Source organism: Perca flavescens, chromosome 3 (assembly GCF_004354835.1).
Source record: "Perca flavescens isolate YP-PL-M2 chromosome 3, PFLA_1.0, whole genome shotgun sequence".
In the NCBI taxonomy this organism is placed as follows: domain Eukaryota; kingdom Metazoa; phylum Chordata; class Actinopteri; order Perciformes; family Percidae; genus Perca; species Perca flavescens.
In genome coordinates this window covers 1,793,708-1,812,111 of record NC_041333.1, presented here as the reverse complement: position 1 = coordinate 1,812,111, position 18,404 = coordinate 1,793,708, and the positions used below count along the sequence as shown (strand labels likewise).

At 43.2% G+C, this 18,404-nt stretch overlaps 1 protein-coding gene across 8 annotated transcripts in view; it reads left to right on the top strand.

Annotated features, from left to right (window-relative positions):
• The window catches only part of robo2 (roundabout, axon guidance receptor, homolog 2 (Drosophila)), a 177,396-nt gene that overhangs the window by 91,109 nt on the left and 67,883 nt on the right, over positions 1-18,404 (top strand). For all 8 annotated transcript variants that reach the window (XM_028570053.1, XM_028570050.1, XM_028570036.1 and 5 more), the window contains exons 3-5: positions 13,972-14,129; positions 14,426-14,546; positions 15,427-15,565. In XM_028570053.1, the coding sequence (XP_028425854.1) occupies positions 13,972-14,129; positions 14,426-14,546; positions 15,427-15,565 (418 nt within the window). The remainder of the gene's footprint in view (positions 1-13,971; positions 14,130-14,425; positions 14,547-15,426; positions 15,566-18,404) is intronic.

Sequence of the window (18,404 nt, the reverse complement as noted above, 5' to 3'; positions counted from 1 at the left end):
ATGCATGAGTGGAGTTCCTAGCTCTTCATTTAAAGACCTCTTTTGGAGTAGGAGGATGCTTTCTTGTGGCTTGTTATGCTTCCCCCACATTCAGACGTGCTGTATGAAAATACAGCCCTCCATCCCTGCTATCATGGATTCAGTTATTCAGTTATTCATGGCTTGAGGCTGAATAATGAAAGATGGTGAAAAAAACACTTCACCCTGTTTCTCTGTCTGTCTTCCTCTCTCTGTCTCTTTCTCTGTCTCTTGACTGGATTGCTACTTAGCTCTTGACTCCTATTGAGCAGGGCCTTCTCCAGTATCAGGGAAGTCGATAATATTGGGAGTCACTCAAATGACATTTGATATTCAATAATGCTAATGCAATTTGAAAATAATTAGATAATCTATACTAATCAAATCGCCTAAATCAGTGTCACACAGTCAAACAAATACACACGTAGATACAGGACACACTTGTGCACACGCTTTCTCTGTGTGCATTCCCACAGAATGCAGAATCCTATATGTTTCATGCAGCCATACCATTTGTTTGGTGCAAGCCACAGCATCTTGACAGTGATCTGTGCCATCAAAGGGCCCAGAGTGATGCGGCACATGAATACAGAAGTAGCTCTTTTGACGGCTGTGGTGGAGCAGAGGCTTACACAGCACAGCGGTTGAGATTGCCACCACTCCGTTCTGCTCTTTTATGTGGCTGTGGAAGATGGAGGTGTTTGAAGACAGGGATAAGGCTGATGTTGGGACACCACTTAATTCTCCAGCTACAGTCATTTGAAGGCAAGAAATCCAGCTCTGAGACGTGCCAAGCAGAAACCGGAAACAGACGTAATCTTTGTTTAAATGCATGCGATACAGAGGGAGACGATTTCCTTGCATCACTTGAGATCTAAATGTATGTATGTTGTAACACATACAACATGGGGTTCTAGTTGTGTAGTGGGTTGTTGACATTTGGGAAAGGCTTTGCTTCTGTTTTCATTTATATTGTTATGAATTAGCCTTTGCCAAACAGACACACAGTGAATTTACACTCATTCATCTTGATTAAGCCGCATATGGAGAACACATTAACCCAGAATGCATGATCACAGTCATTTATCCCCCCATACTCGGTAATTCTCAACATGGATCTGTATACGTATGTTTAGCTGTGTTTAACCAGCAGGGGGCAGACCACCAGACAGGCAAAACACAATCTCGTGGAAGCAGTTATCTGTATGTGTGGCTCTAACTGAGAGAACTGATAAAACCACACACACTAATTGGGTTTTACAGCAACCACAGTCTCACAATGCTCTTTCATTACCCAGGGGACAGTGCGTCTGGTTGTTTCTGTGTTCAGACATACAGGGGGTTTATAGCATCAGTGTGTGAGTGAGTTAGGGTCTGTATGTGTGTGCCTGTATCATAAATATGTGTGTCCTCCACCCCCACTGCTCTGAGAGTGCAGTGACTGTATGCAAACAAGGATTCCAGCAGAGGCAAGAAAACAGCTCAAGTGGTGTCTGCAGCCCGACTTAATGTCCACCCCAACTACAGTCCCTCCTAATGGCCCCCCAAATGTCCTGCTTTCTGGGGTTAGACTTGACGATTTAAAATGTCGTTGTATCATAGTGACCTTTCAAGGACCTGGAATTAATCAAAGAAAGAAAAGTGCCTTCTGTGTTAAATGGCAAGAATTGTCACAATTGATCCAAGCATTAGATGGAATTGTCTTGAGAATTGAACTGATTTCAAGATGGTTCAGAGGCAGTGTTTAATGTAAAAGGTCTGTGCCATGAAAATAATAGCATTTGTGGTTTTTGTTATTATCCTTAGGTTCCAAACATATAGTGTATTTTAAGAAAAATTAAATTGGTAGATATATATATATATATATATATATATATATATATATATATAGGAAAATAAGTATTTGAACACCCTGCTATTTTGCAAGTTCTCCCACTTGGAAATCATGGAGAGGTCTGAAATTGTCATCGTAGGTGCATGTCCACTGTGAGAGACATAATCTAAAAAAAAATCCAGAAATCACAATAAATGATTTTTTAACTATTTATTTGTATGACACAGCTGCAAATAAGTATTTGAACACCGGTCTATCAGCTAGAATTCTGACCCTCAAAGACCTGTTAGTCTGCCTTTAAAATGTCCACCTCCACTCCATTTATTATCCTAAATTAAATTATTACCTGTTTGAGGTTGTTAGCTGCATAAAGACACCTGTCCACCCCATACAATCAGTAAGAATCCAACTACTAACATGGCCAAGACCAAAGAGCTGTCCAAAGACACTAGAGACAAAATTGTCACCTCCACAAGGCTGGAAAGGGCTACGGGGAAATTGCCAAGCAGCTTGGTGAAGAAAGGTCCACTGTTGGAGCAATCATTAGAAAATGGAAGAAGCTAAACATGACTGTCAATCTCCCTCGGACTGGGGCTCCATGCAAGATCTCACCTCGTGGGGTCTCAATGATCCTAAGAAAGGTGAGAAATCAGCCCAGAACTACACGGGAGGAGCTGGTCTATGACCTGAAAAGAGCTGGGACCACCGTTTCCAAGGTTACTGTTGGTAATACACTAAGACGTCATGGTTTGAAATCATGCATGGCACGGAAGGTTCCCCTGCTTAAACCAGCACATGTTAAGGCCCGTCTTAAGTTAGCCAATGACCATTTGGATGATCCAGAGGAGTCATGGGAGAAAGTCATGTGGTCAGATGAGACCAAAATAGAACTTTTTGGTCATAATTCCACTAACTGTGTTTGGAGGAAGAAGAATGATGAGTACCATCCCAAAAACAACATCCCTACTGTGAAGCATGGGGGTGGTAGCATCATGCTTTGGGGCTGTTTTTCTGCACATGGGACAGGGCGACTGCACTGTATTAAGGAGAGGATGACCGGGGCCATGTATTGCGAGATTTTGGGGAACAACCTCCTTCCCTCAGTTAGAGCATTGAAGATGGGTCGAGGCTGGCTCTTCCAACATGACAATGACCCAAAGCACACAGCCAGGATAACCAAGGAGTGGCTCTGTAAGAAGCATATCAAGGTTCTGGCGTGGCCTAGCCAGTCTCCAGACCTAAACCCAATAGAGAATCTTTGGAGGGAGCTCAAACTCCGTGTTTCTCAGCAACAGCCCAGAAACCTGACTGATCTAGAGAAGATCTGTGTGGAGGAGTGGGCCAAAATCCCTCCTGCAGTGTGTGCAAACCTGGTGAAAAACTACAGGAAACGTTTGACCTTTGTACTTGCAAACAAAGGCTACTGTACCAAATATTAACATGGATTTTCTCAGATGTTCAAATACTTATTTGCAGCTATATCATACAAATAAATAGTTAACAAATCATATATTGTGATTTCTGGATTTTATTTTTTTAGATTATGTCTCTCACAGTGGACATGCACCTACGTTGACAATTTCAGACCCCTCCATGATTTCTAAATGGGAGAACTTGCAAAATAGCAGGGTGTTCAAATACTTATTTTCCTCACTGTGTGTGTGTGTGTGTGTGTGTGTGTGTGTGTGTGTGTGTGTCTGTAATTTCTTAATCATTTATTGTGGTTTTAATTACTGTATAGGGAAAACAGGCATATCGATTCCAAGTAAATATTAGTTCATTATTCATTTATTATTGAAAACTCAGTTGACCATGTATGTTGAATTGTACAATTGCCCATAGATACATTTCACTTCCTTTTTGAGTGTTTGGCTGACTAGCTGTCCACCGACATAAAGACACCCAAGTTCTCCTTGGAATCAATTGGATCAATCACAGCCTCTATTTTCCTTATAATTAGTATCAAATTACGTATTGGAAGGCCTTTGGAATTATTATTTGGAAATTCTTACTCCTACAGTAATACTATATACTTACAGTAATTTGTAAATACTGTATTTCCCCAATTATAGGTTCCCAATGACTACTTCATGTCTAACATGTCTCCATACAATCATGGTAGAGCAAAACCTTGCTGCCTGTTATCAAGTCTCTTAACGCCCTTTAATGTTCTCTGTGATTGGAACACACTTGACTTTATCTTCTCACTCTTACTAGACACATGCAGAAAGTTCAGTATCAGACACTCCTGAGCATCATTCACAGCAGACATGTGCCACAGCTATACCCACTCCAACCCCTTCCCACCATCTATCTTTAGGAGTTCTGGCTCAGTAGTTCTAGCTCCTTGAATTATTAGCTAATTGCCAGTTGAAATCAGTATTGATTGTGTGTTGCACAGCAGCTAGTGGTATATAGCTGGTCGCAAACTGGATTCTCCTATTGGGTGATATGAAAACTGGGGACTGTAAAGACAAAGGACACTGCGTGGGTGGAAGGAGACATTTTTGCACACGCACGTGCGCGCGCACACACACACACACACACACACACACACACACACACACACACACACACACACACACACACGCTGTCTTTTGCTGCAGAATCTGTGCCCTGGAGAGCTGTGGGATCACTGTGCTGTGCTGCTGTTGAGCCACTGTGTTGTCCTTGCTATGTAGGTCATCAGTGCCCTGCAACGATATCTTATACCATCTGCAGTGCAGTCAATACTGTTGACAGAACTCCAAATAGCCTCGGATTAGAAGTTGCCTCATTAACTTTGTTCCTTTGCCTAAATGATTAACCTCACATCTCCAGCCGACAGAAATGTATTGGACAAGTTTGTAGTACCAACACAGTATGAAACAGTTCTGTTTAATCTTTTGAGTCTTTTTGATGGGGTGCCTGAGAAAATGTAAGGGGGGTGGAATGAACCAGGAGGAAAGAAATGGAGAGAGGTTTAAAAAAGAAGAATAAAAAGAAAAAAAGGGAGGGCTGAGGGGCAGAACAGGAATGGTTTAGACAGAGCGCTCTGCACTGATCCTGAGCATGGCAGCCAGTGGTGTGTTTCAGATTGTTTTCCATTTGCATGATAATATGAGCATGGATTGACTCACACACACACACACACACACAAACACACATGTGCACACACACAACAGGGTTATTACATACAGGCTGACGGTTCCAGCAGGCCAGATTACCTGAGTGAGTATCCTGGGTTTTTACACCATGCCCTGAAATGAATGAAATTCCCCTCATTAGCACGCAGGTTACATAAGCCTGGTGTACAGGTATATCCAGCTGCACTGAGGCAGTAAGCTGATTACACACAGAACTAACACAATTACTCCTCTGTAATGCAATTAACACGGGTTGGATTGTGAAATAAGCAACTGGACTGTCATGCGGATTCTCTCAAGATGTAGAGCTCCTCCACAGAATGACACCAGAGAAGCTATAGCTTCAATACATCATTTAGATGCTCTGCTAAGCTAGTTAACGTCAGTGCATTTCAGCACACATGGTGCTGAAGTCTTTCACGTGGCATGTAAATGCACAAACATGTGAATTAGCTATACAGTAAATCTTCTGTGTGTCAGTGCATGTTAGTCGTCTCCTAGGATTCTATTTATCTGAGCAACGGGCTAATGGACTGCATATGCATGTAACTGCTGCTATGTCAGTGCAGTATAGAGTGATCAGTTTGCTATTAGTGCTGTTGGTGCATTGCTTTGCCGTGTGCTGGACAACTGCTTTCCATACAAACTGGCAGACTCTGCAGCACAGACACTTGAAATTGTAATTTGGGTGTGTATATGAGTGTGTGGTACTTAGGTGAGCCTAATGTAGCAGTGATTTGCTGAGCAGGCAGCAGCACCGCTACAATTTATTCCAAGTATTTAGATGTTATGTGCAGCATTCAATCACACTTGAGCAGACGCACATAAAGTATATAGCACATCTTTAGGATGATAGTGGTGCTGGTTGTACAGAGGGGAATTTTTCAGATGCACATTCTGACTAAATGGTGAATTGCTTCTTCCCCCTCAATCATAAACAGCTCACACATATACATACTGGGACATGGAGACGGAGAAAAAAAAATTCCTATCCATGGGTGAGGCTGTTGTAAAGGTCATCTCCGTATCCAGTTTAATTTTTGCTCTTCCTCAAGAGTTGAGATCTATAAAGTGATCAATAAATCTCTTTAAATGTCTGTGCATCTGGGCTGCATGTGATTTAACACCCCAGCTCTTCTGCTGGCTGCTTTCTGTTCGCCACACTGACAGACTTCTGCCTTCCTCTGCTCACAAATCTTTACTGTATCAACCCCCGCCCAAGCCACCCACCTAGAACAAGGCCAGATGTTTACATTTGATGGATACCAGAACTGGTTCAAAGTCCTCTGTAAGGTTCTGATCCAGTACCAGCGGATAATTCCTGGTATGGAAAATGTGTAACCTGTGATCTACAGTGGCGAACAAAGTGTAGGTGTGGGATTCTTCCTTTCAGGCAGTATTGATTGAAGGAAATATGATCTGAGGAGGCCATTAGGAGGATTGAGGAGGGGGGAACAGGCAAGGACTGTGATGGACACCTCTCTAATCATTATGCCACGTACAGCACTGCCTACAGCATCAGCCTCACATTCAGATTAATATACACGCACACAGGCAGCTGGACAGTAAAGTAGGATTAGTTTCAAATTTACAGCAGTCTTGATCATTTAGACTCTCTGTTTGGGCCCATTTTCTGCCGCCATGTTGTGGGGCTGGCTCTGCATTTGCACCAATACACACATGACTGCACACCACTGATGGGTGGGGCTCTGTCACAATGAGCACAAGGAGACAGTAATGGCATACACAAACACACACACACACACACACACACACTAAATGTTTATGATGTCTCCCAGTATCAGTTTGGTCCAGGCATTTAGATTGGTGTGTAGGGAGGGACACTGAGTACAGTAAACTGGGCTATCTGCAGCTGTTGTGAACACCTCCTTTCCTCCTCCTGCCTGTCCTGCAGTACAGTGTGGAGCACACTTGCACTTGGGGCTCATCACACCGAGCTAAATAAAAACTGCTCATCTCCAGCTGAGAGCTTAATTAAAACAGGGCTGCCTTAGCAGAGTGACACCTTTTACAAGCTCCTAACGGCTCTCTGCTCGCCGTTACTGCCAATCCAATTATAGACCAAAACAATAAAATAGACACGGAAGGAGCTGCAGCAAATAGGCTGGAATAAAGAAAAAGAGGGGGAAGCTGTTAAAGATTATATGAAGATTTGCACAGTGGCCTGCAGAACTAGGCTGCAGGGGTTTAATTTTCACCGAAGATGCCCTTGCAAGTATGCCACACAGGATAAGCGACTCAGCTTCTGTCTGTGTGTGTGCCCGGATCCTATGCGTGTGTTTTGTGCGCCAAGGGAATCCAGCCCTGTTCTTCCAGCCTGGACACAGTTCAGCAACATCCTGGGGATTATCTTTCCCTGTGGAAGGTCACTACTTCAATGGCATTAGGCCACAGCTCACACCAATATGCTGAAGACCCAAACAGCATTTCAGACTTTTTTTTCAAATCCTGCTAATTTCCTGTTTTCAGAATTACTTCTCTAGTGAGACAGTGTGTCAGAGCTGGACTTGTGACATCTGTTTGGTAACTCACAACCAAAAGGCCAGAGTTAATGAGAGTCCCATGCGTTTAGCCTACTTTTAATGTGTTACACAATGCTGATTTAAAGTCACTTGTCTCCCCAGACTGGGAAGCCTAGAGACCACTAGAGTTAAATATTACATCCAGGCTGAAAAAGGAAACCATGGCCAACTTGTATTACAGAACTTTATTTTTGATAAGAATCAAAACCTCCTTTCACAACAACATTTAGAGACAGAGCATCTTTTCCAGTTTGCTTTCAATATTTTCAGATGTTTCAGAAATGCGGCTTACTGTTCACCTCTCAATGTGCTTACTCAGCCACTATTACACTCCTAATCACAAAACTCCAGCAGCTCCCATACCATATTATCTGTCTTGTTTAGATGGGACTGATGTAATAGGAGACTACGAGAGAAGACATTAACAAGAGACATTTGCCTGTCTGCCTACTTCTTCTCCCCTTCTTCTCACTTTCCTTCCTCTCCGCTCTTCCTTTACCAGATGCAGGACACAGACCCACCTGCTCCATCATGATGCCTCACTACCTCTGTCTGTGCTGTCTCTGTGCTGGAATTGGCAGGAAATCAATCCCACTCTCATGTACAACGCCCTCCTCCCCTCCCCTTCTTCTCCTTCCTTCACGTCTTACTCCCCCTTCCGGCTGTAAAGTGTCCATTCTGGACTGAGCACAAGCATCAGCACAACATCATGCCTTATCAGAGCAGGCACAAAGACCCATGGGCACATTGTCCGTCAGTATCAGCCAGCTCCAGTTTCCGCGCACTGTCTGCATCTGCCAAGCCCCGCAAACACATTCATGACCAGAAACAAGACAACAGAATGAAAACTGGAGTGGCAACCAAAATCATTTTGGGGCAAAATGCATCTTTAATTGTAGCGCCTGTTAATTACAGAGTGCTATGAGAATGGAAAAAGATAGGAACGAGGATACAGCACATCATTATTTATTATGCAAATGTATTCCATTTTAGACACAATTAAGTGATTAAAAAGCTGTCGCTCTCTGCTCTCTGTCTTCTCCTTGTCTTCTCCTTGTCCTTACTTGTCTTTTCCTTTGCTTTTCAGCATATTACTGTAATGAAGCCATTACTTCTTCAAGTGAATTTTAATGAGTTTTTAACCAACATTTTAATGAGCTATACATTACCATAAAGCATGGATTAGGCTAAATTGAATGTGTGTGTGTGTGTGTGTGTGTGTGTGTGTGTGTGTGTGTGTGTGTGTTATTGTTAAAGGAACAAGGTTCATTAAGAGTTAATGATATTGTTTCTCAGGAGCAACACTGCACATTGTTCCTGGATCGGCCAGCAGAATGGCCCACTGAGGGCCTGCTGTCATTATGGTGCTGCCCAGGGGCTTGTTAGGCCAAATTAGGGGTGCTGTTTGAAAAATGAGCTTTGAACAGTGCTGCTGTTTAAATAAAGATGATTGTTTAGGCTTATCTACTGAATCAGATGTTGAGGCACAGTATGTGGTATGAGTTTGTTGGAATGCACTCCATTCATTTACTGCCAGCCCCATTTATTCAGCACCTTTGTACTCCTCAGCACTTCTTCAGGTTGACCTTGATCAGGCATCCTCCCATCATCTCTTGCTGTGCTGTGTTGTTATGCCTCGCCTCTTTTCTCTCAGCGTTCTCACTAGAGCACACATGCTCTGTCTCTTTTATTCCATCCAAGGCTCTTTTAAAGATGCACATTTCATATGATATTGCCACCTCTGATTTCCCCCCACTATGGTATCGCTGCCCACCATATGATTCTCTTTACCTTCGCTCTTTTCCATATTTCCTGCATCTTATCTATGGAAGTGACAGTGTTATTTACAGTCCCTTAGCTCAGGATTTGCAGATAGGGAGAATGGTGGTGGAGATCATATCAGGCTTGGCCATGGTCTATGGAGAATGATCGGGTGCGCATGTACGTATATGGCTTCATCTGCAAAACTTCATCTGCAGTCAGTGCAGAGAAATACCTTGACAAGCCAGTGGAAGTGACTGGAGCATGGGACAACACTGTGGGATTGGAAAAACATGAACTACGATCATGAAATAAAAAAAGAAAGACAGAGAATGACCTGTGATGGGGATAAGAGAGAATAAGACAGATAGAGAGAGATGGTGATGAGTTGTGCTAATGATGAGAGTCTCTACTCTGTTCTCAGAGGAGGTACAGCCTTGGGCACCGCCAGCCGGACATATTTTTGCAGCTGTTTCTCTGCTCTGACCTGCAACCCCTAAGTGGAGGAATATAGGGGCTATGTGTGAACCTGCTGCTTGCCTGCCTGCTGAGGGGGTAATTTCTGCATCTGGATGGGGAGCAAAGGTTACTTCTGGCCAGTGGGAGGGCAAATGAGCGAGTCAAAGCCGGAGAAAAAGCTTACATCCAGACAAATGGAGCACATCTCCTTTCATATTGTAGTACTATATAGTGTGGCATTATCCTTCTCCTGCCTTCAGCGTCAACAGTAATACAAAACAGCACATAGAGTGGATTTGGTATGTTTTATCAAGTGACATATATATTGTCTCTCTTCTCTAAGGGTGGAATTGAAAACGGTGGTATTATAATAGCACTCTGCTGGATGAAGCGCAAAAAGCACTCGAACAAAATGATATTATAGCTTGGAGCTACCTCTCTACAGCTCTCCCAGGTTGTGTCTGTGTGTGTGTGCATGGTTTATTTTCTAATCAGAGTGTGGGTAGAAGGTGATGGGTCTGGGTGCCGGGGTATGGCCCCGGGCTTCTCGCTGTTGTAATCTCTCTCTGTGTTTCTTAGCCCCTGACCCTGGAGAATATCTATGAAAGCACTTTTTCTACAGTGAATAGGGAGAGAAAAGTAATAACCACGCAAACATACACAAACATTCACATTTACAGTATTAGAAAAAGATACCAAGCCCTGCAGCTTTTAAGAAACGTTTCACAGTTTATCAGGTTTTTGTATATTTTTTGTGCGTGTGGTGATTGTCTATCAAAGTAAGGTTTTAGACATTAGTCTGTGGTGATGTGGGGTGAGCGCAACCTTTGTGAACCATAGCTAGGTACGCTCCTGTAGGTGAATGCATTTGTCAGCACTTATCTCAGTATGCAGGCCGGACGTTTCAGTCAAGGCTCCCCACTAATCTTACGGACAGGCTGTGTCACCCTCCAGTGAGTAATATCTTGGGTGGGAGAAGAGGGTGCACTCCTCACCTGTCCCTGCCCTGCCACCTCCTTGCTATGATGCCGGGTGTTTGTGCTGTCATGTATCTGCATCGGGAGGATTTTTTGTGTGCTGAGTTTACCTTATCTTATTTAGCTTATGTGTAAGAACACACACACGCACGCACGCACACACACACCCACACACGCACGCATGCACACACATACCCACACACATGCATGCACAGACAGAGACAGACCTCCTAATGGTTGCTGGCACAGGCCTCCCTTGCCAATGTAGGGCAATCTGGTTTACACAGTATAGTGTGGGTGTCTCACTTGTGTTTTTATTTTGGCACAGACCTCCACTCTCAACCCCTTGGCTGTTTCACAGCGCAAGTTGCAACCTGACTCCCTCCCATTTAAGTTTGAGGTGTTGAAACAGTGCCAGCTGAAATTGCTGCACATTTGCTAGGCATTGCCCCCTGCCTGATGATCCTTCATTCAAATTAGCCCAATCCTATGATATTTGGGAAATAAATAAAATAAATGAAATAGGAGAAGCAAAGGCAGATTAATATTATTCAGATATGGGTTATTTTTAGCCTGCAGCCGGATTGACAGATGTAGCACTTGCTAACAGAGGGGTGTAAATGTAAAAAATGTAAAAATATGTAAATATTAATAAGCAAGTAAGCAAGACGGCAGAGTTTGGGGCCTGCTGGAACTCCATGGGAGGTGAGATGTTTTCAGTGGAAGAAGAGCCGAGTGTTTCAGGGGGATAGAAAGGCAATTACCTTACGTCTGTCGGCTGATTCGGGCTTGAACGCCTACAGGGCCTCAGAGTTGGAGCTGGAGTTCAGTTTCTGACAGCGAATACACAGACCCACTTAATGATATGTACATATCAGATGCACTTCACATAGATTACAGAGAAAACAGTCATGTTATGATTCTAATATAAAAGCATTCACTTGCCTTATGATCCCTAGTCTTGCATTGCTAGACCTATCTCCACAGTGCTGTGTCAGTGCTGGAGTATGGTCTGGCTACACCACTTGTCTATTCTGTGATAGGCGAAAAAACACTCTGGCTTATTTGTATTTCTTTAAACCAGGATGCAGCAACGTTGATCTTGCAAAAATAGATAGCGGAGATAGCAGAAGGGGAGAGACTTCAGGAACGTGAGAGATGCGTTGGATGTCAGGCTTTGTTTAGCCAGACTATAGGATCACTGACGTAGGGTAGTTGAGCCCACGGAGGAGCCTGTAGGCAACAATGGGAGAGGTACACGCTCATACGGTAATGAAGCAAGGCAAACGTTACCCTAAGGGGATGAATATTTGAGTTGTGTGTGTGCTTTAACCGTAGGAGGTAGACCTTGATGACCTTGTAGTTAGGATTAGATAGTGTACTAAAGTGTATTTGAATTGGCCCCTCCCCTCATTTACTTAGTAAATGTATCTGTTCAGAGTGTTGTCTTGGTATTGGCAAGCCCTGAACCAACACACAGGGCATAATCCCTTCACCAGTGGTGTGTCATGTTTGCTTGCTTGTAGCTGTTTGCAGCCCAGTGTTTATCTTGTCCTCAACAAGTGTGTGTATATTGTATTTTATTCGCTGGATCATGTGGCTACTCTCTTTTTATATTTCTGTTTCTACATGTTGTGTATTTATTTAGATTGCAGGGTAGGGATGCATTTACCGTGACATACCGTGTAGTATTAGATTAGATTAGACATCATGGCACAAGCACCTTAATGATGCGCCTAACGTTGGTTTCTTTTGTCACCGTTCTGTTTCAAAGGAAATTGATTCTGACAAAATCCCATGGGTGCTATCAGTAATGAATGGAAAGGAGTAATTAATCCAACGTGACATTGAAAAGAACAGGCCGTGGATGGTCCAAACCTGGCTATGATTTAAAACAGCAGGACTTCTGTTTGTAATGCAAATACGGAGAGCCCAGTGGTGGTGGCTGTTATGCCCACACTGGCCAGGGGGTCCGCCACTCTGAATGTGGCTAATTACTTTAGCTCTTATAGGGCAGCCCTGCATTAGAGAGAAAAAACCTCTACCTCTTCTGTATTCTCTCCTATTACCCTGTGTAAAGGTTTCATTAGAATTCATGTCACACAAAAGTCCCACTCTGTACTCATGTGCATCCCCAGGATAATTGGGTTGAAAGCTTCCTCTCTCTTCCTCCGCCCTGTTTTCCCCTTGGTCTAAATAAATAAATAAATAAGAAGACAATGGCCGTGCGGCTTTCTGTAGCGGGGGTAAGAAAAGTGAATGAAGAGATGAGAGAAGCTTGGAGCGCAGGGACCAGTTATCCCCTCTTATAATCCTGGCCCTCCCCGCCATTGTCCCCAGTGCTGTGTGGAGTTTACATAAGGACCTGTGGTACTGCCCTTAATTTAGCCCTCCTCAAGCATCTTCAAACATCCTCCAACAAGCTCAGTCCTTTTATCCTTCAGAGGAATCATGTGTCCCTCGCTGCCGCGTGGAAGAACACTGCTGGAGCTGAAATACCTAAAGTGCTCTTCCACGGATTAGATTTATTGTAGATCAAATGAAAAAAGATCTGTTTGAGTGCACACAGCAGGAGAGAACCAGAGCGACCCCCAGTATGTACCTTTTTAATACATTAGGTGTTATGTTTGTTCATTTATTGGTATGGTAGCTGTATCCTTCTAGTTTAGCATGTTTGTGTACGTTTGTGCTTTCACGTTAGCGTGTTTGTGTGTGTGTGTTTGTGTGTGATAGCAGCTCTCCTAGTTTGATAATGAGCTGGTGTTGTGTGTTTGGCTGAACACTGTGTCGGGTGAGAGGCTGTCTCTGTGATGAAAGGCCTACCTGAGGGTGATTAGATACAAGGCCACAGTTGTTCATCAGACCACCCACTGTTTTTTTTGTCCGTTAGTGCATATCTGGTTTGTATGTAAGTGTGTGAATGTGTACATGCTTGCAAAGTGAAACCCCTGTGAGCTCTCACATGTGACTGACACTCGGCTTCAGGGCATTCTGTCTCTGTTTGTTCTGCTACCTCCACAGGGACCTCCATTAGCTCCAATTAGCTTTCACATGTGCTTGCCTTGTCAGATGAAGCTGCACATCCCATTTAAATAGCCACAATGAAAGATGCTTCACACTGTGCTGTGCACACACCTTAATACAGATGAAGACATTTTAGTAATGGAAGACTTTAACATTTCGGGATTTAAATTCAACAGTATGCTACACAACTGCACTCTTCCTGAATCATTTCCTCCTTTTTTTCCCCTCAGTGCTGCGAGATGACTTTAGACAAAACCCGACAGATGTGGTAGTGGCAGCAGGAGAGCCAGCAATCCTTGAGTGTGTTCCTCCGAGAGGCCATCCTGAACCCACCATCTACTGGAAGAAAGACAAAGTGCGAATTGAGGACAAGGATGACAGGATCACCGTGAGTGCTGTTACCATTCATTTGAATACCTGGTCTCAATAGGAAGAACTACTGTCAATGTCCCTAACTTTATTTTTAGTCCCTGGGCACATAGGAAAAGAAGCTCTTGCTTCTGGAGTGGTCTGCCGTTCAACATGTTTGACAGTGTTTTCATGTGTTGGAAGCAAGTGAAGGATCATTCCTTTGTTGCTTCAGTGCATAGGGAAGAGAAAAAGGGGACAAATCTTGAGGACAGTGGAAAAAATATCTAAATGTATTATCTGTGTATTTAAGGAAAAACATTTTTTTTTCTTTAGATTCGAGGAGGGAAGCTAATGATCTCCAACACAAGAAAGAGCGACGCTGCCATGTACATTTGCGTGGGTACCAACATGGTCGGAGAGAGGGACAGCGAGACGGCACAAGTCACAGTGTTTGGTAAGCTTCCTTTCAGTCAGGACCACTTTGTCAAAATAGATTATTTGGCGGTATGGCTCTGTTCTGGGTCCTCCCCGCACTTCCACGTGCAAACGTGGAAAGCCTTAAGTGGGGAGAGCAGCAGTGCAGGATCCCCATAGGGTACAGAACAGAGCAGCATCAATGACAGAGACAGGACATTGGTGAAGTTAGACAACATACATTTAAAAGGAGGAGCTGGGGTGGAGGTGGAGGTGGAGGTGGGTTGCAAGCGCTAGCACAGATGCAGCAAGGTAGGCTGGGAAAAGCAGTTTAAATAGAGCGCGCTATTTGGAAAGCCAATCAAAAGAGGGAATCGGCTGAGCCATCAGCTGGTGTGCTGGCTTAGGAACTGTCAGCTATGAGCTGAGATAATAGCCCAGCTTGACTCTGCCAGAACTTACGCTTATGCTTCATTTCTCCAGTTCTCCTGAAACTTCTGTTTCTCCTCAGTGATGTAGCAGAGCGACTTTCATACACGTCATTATATATTCTCAGTTACTGTAACGTTCTCAACCTAGGGTATGTCTTTAATGTGCATTGAGCTGAAAAGTAGAAATACCTTTAGGCCAAATGTTTTCCCAGTTTAATTTTAATTCCTGATTATAATGCTTTTTGGGGTCATTACTTTATTTCTTTGTCCATATATTGGTTATAGAACATATCACAGATGGCTAATGAACAGAATGACTGAGTCAACAGAATGTTTAAGAGACAAAACAGAGTGACTAGACAGAGCAGATCATTTAGCAGGAAGAGGCCACTGTGTTGAAACAATACATGCACTGTATACTCACACACATAGAGTAAACCCATTATATTACATTATATAGTTATCTATTTGTCTGTGCCCGTCCTGCAGAGCGACCAACCTTCCTCCGGAGGCCCATCAACCAGGTGGTCCTGGAGGAGGAGACGGTGGAGTTCCGCTGCCAGGTACAAGGAGACCCTCAGCCAAATGTACGCTGGAGGAAAGACGACACTGATGTTCCTCGTGGGAGGTATGTACATCTACAAAAAGGTTTCTTAAGACAGTAATATGAGGTGTGTGTGTGTGTGTGTGTGTGTGTGTGTGTGTGTGTGTGTGTGTGTGTGTGTGTGTGTAGCACTGATGTGACAGGCTGCACTTTATGCAAAGGAGCTGTGAAAGCATTGATGTCAGTCTGAGTGACTGTTTTTAAACTAATGATTACTCACAATGGCAGTTTTCACCTGGCCTGGCTGCCAGGGGGCATTAAATAGCTCTATTAGGCTGTACACAATGCACATTACACATTCAGGATACAATGACTCCACCCTTGGGCGCCCCAGAAGACAGCTCCCACAGCCATAACAGGGGTAGACAGTGTCTCATGTCAAGGAAGGGTCCTGCATGAAGACAAACAGATATTGAGCTAGACAATTAAAAGTGAGTGGCAGGTAAGTGGGCAGGGAGGCTGAAAGGTTGACATCTAGAGGAGCAAAAAAAAATAATAATATGGCACACTGCAAAGCAGACAGAGACAGATAGAATGACAGGACATACAAAGAGACAGAGTATAGCAGCTGACATGGCCCTCAGGTGTCTGTGTACAGGTGCAGCTGTTCAGGTGAAATCTTGGCACAGAGTTGACACCTCAGAAACCTAGAAGATAATCACTCCCACCCTTACACATTTAACCCCATTCAGTCTCTATACGCTCGCTGACTTGACACATGTGTTTGCCCACAGTTGCAAAAACTGAGACTGGAGACGGAAGTCTGTAATTTACCGAGAAATACTAGCACCATTGCCATCTACAGTCTGTCTCACCTCCTGTAAAAAGCCACTGATGATGAAGTGATACTGTTCTTTTTGGGTCCCCTGTGTGTTGGCCTGTTGCTTCACGGTGAGTCACTGGTCTCACAGTCAATAGCAGTGTCATTATCAGGAGTGGACTTCAAAGAGATCACCGTTCTGTCCCAAGCCAACAAGCCAGTCACACACAGCTTGGATCCCCTCATAAAACATACACTCAGTGGACCTGACTTCTCTCAAGGCTATCTGCAGAGCTGAGCGTGGGCGGGTTGTTTGTGTCTGATAAGGATTTGGTTCACTGGGCAGTTCCACACAAGTGCTGTGCCAAAGCAAACACATAGAAGTATTTCACTCATGTCTTTGATAGAGAGTTGGCTCTGGAAAGGAGTTCATTTTTTTTACACTAATTAAAAGATTTATAACGGAGTAGGATGAGCGTCATGTGCCTGCATCCTTGCTAACTGCATGGTCCCTTTGATGTTCGGCCCTATTTGGATATGGAAAAAAGAACTGAACACATAAAAAAAAAACATTAATAAGCGATAAATATCGCAATGTTTCTAATTACAATGCGAGGGCTTTTTGTTTTCCTTGCTATATTTAATTCTGCAGTTTTGCTTTGAAGCAGAAAGCAAGCATGAAGACTGCGATATTATATTATATTATATTCTGACATTTTCTGCTGCATTTGTTGGGTGCCAAAAAGAAATCTCATATTGCTAAATGACAAACTGTTCCTGCTTCCTCTACTGCTTATCCTCACTTAATAAACATCAAACAGGGCTTCTCTCTGACTGACAGAGGAATTGTTTAAAATCCCACGCAAGAATACTTCCCAGTTTGATAACTGGCAAGTGCTCGGAAGAGTAAGAAATTAAGCCAGCTACTGTAGCACAGCCATTGTGTCATTACACTGTGGGCATCTGTAGCTGTATCAGTAGTGGTCTTCAACGTAGGAATAAAAGACGACTAAAGATCAAGCACTTCTATATGCAGTGGGGAGGGGTCTTTGTTTGCTCTTTATCCGAAAAGGTTACACTGTCCTTATTATTAAGGTAAGCTGTAAAAAGAGAGACTTATTAAGACCGCTCCTTCTTTACCATAAAATTGTTTCAACTTGTCTTTACTGGTCCCTTTACAAGCATTGTGCATGCCTGTGTCTTTTCTGTGGCTGTTTGTGTGTGTGCAACCTTTATACCGAAATGGAGACTCAGCTGAGTAAACAAGTCTTTAATATGCTCAGTGGCTCCAGCAGCCTCCCAGGCAAACACATGCACACACTGGCACATAGACATAAAGCACACCAGGATGGCACTGGCTTTGGTCTCTGTGGGGTAGAGCAGGAGATAGAGACAGCACAAGAATGGTTTCAATTAGAGGACAAAGACAATAGTGCTGCTCTTTTGCCTCCATGAGGGTGTTTAATTGCATTTGTAAAAACTAGATTAAAATCACCAAACAAGCTTATCTACTCTGGGACACTTGTCAACAGGCGTTGGTACTGCAATGCAATAAAATAGGTACATTAAATATTTCCTTGAATACATTATGATGAGAAATCCCTAGACATATCTATGTGAAACCATTCAAACTACAGCCGTTCACATGCCAGAGTAAATAGCTAAAAAAATTTCAAAGAACAACATGTTGCATTATTACTACAGTACAGGTGCATTAATTATGATCAGGAATTTAGACATTTGCATGAACTCTTGACCTTAATCTAAATGAGAAAATATTTAGTTAAAGTTGTTTACGTGAGTTGCTTAATGCATAATTAAATATAACAGCCCAATTAATGACTTTTAATAGACAAAGAGCCCAAGTTCAAATTGTCATTTCTTTTTTATATTGTTATTAATATGTGTTATCAAAAAATGAAATCAAATGGTTCTAGGACTTTCAGTCTGTGAGGTGATTGTGCTAAATACATGTAGTCCACTACACATACAATTTGTTATAGGAAGGCAGACTAGCCAAGACAGAATAAACCTGTAGCTGAAATTAGATCAGCCCATTTGTTGAGCTTGCAGGTTTTTACTCTCATAATGGCTTTTTTTTTA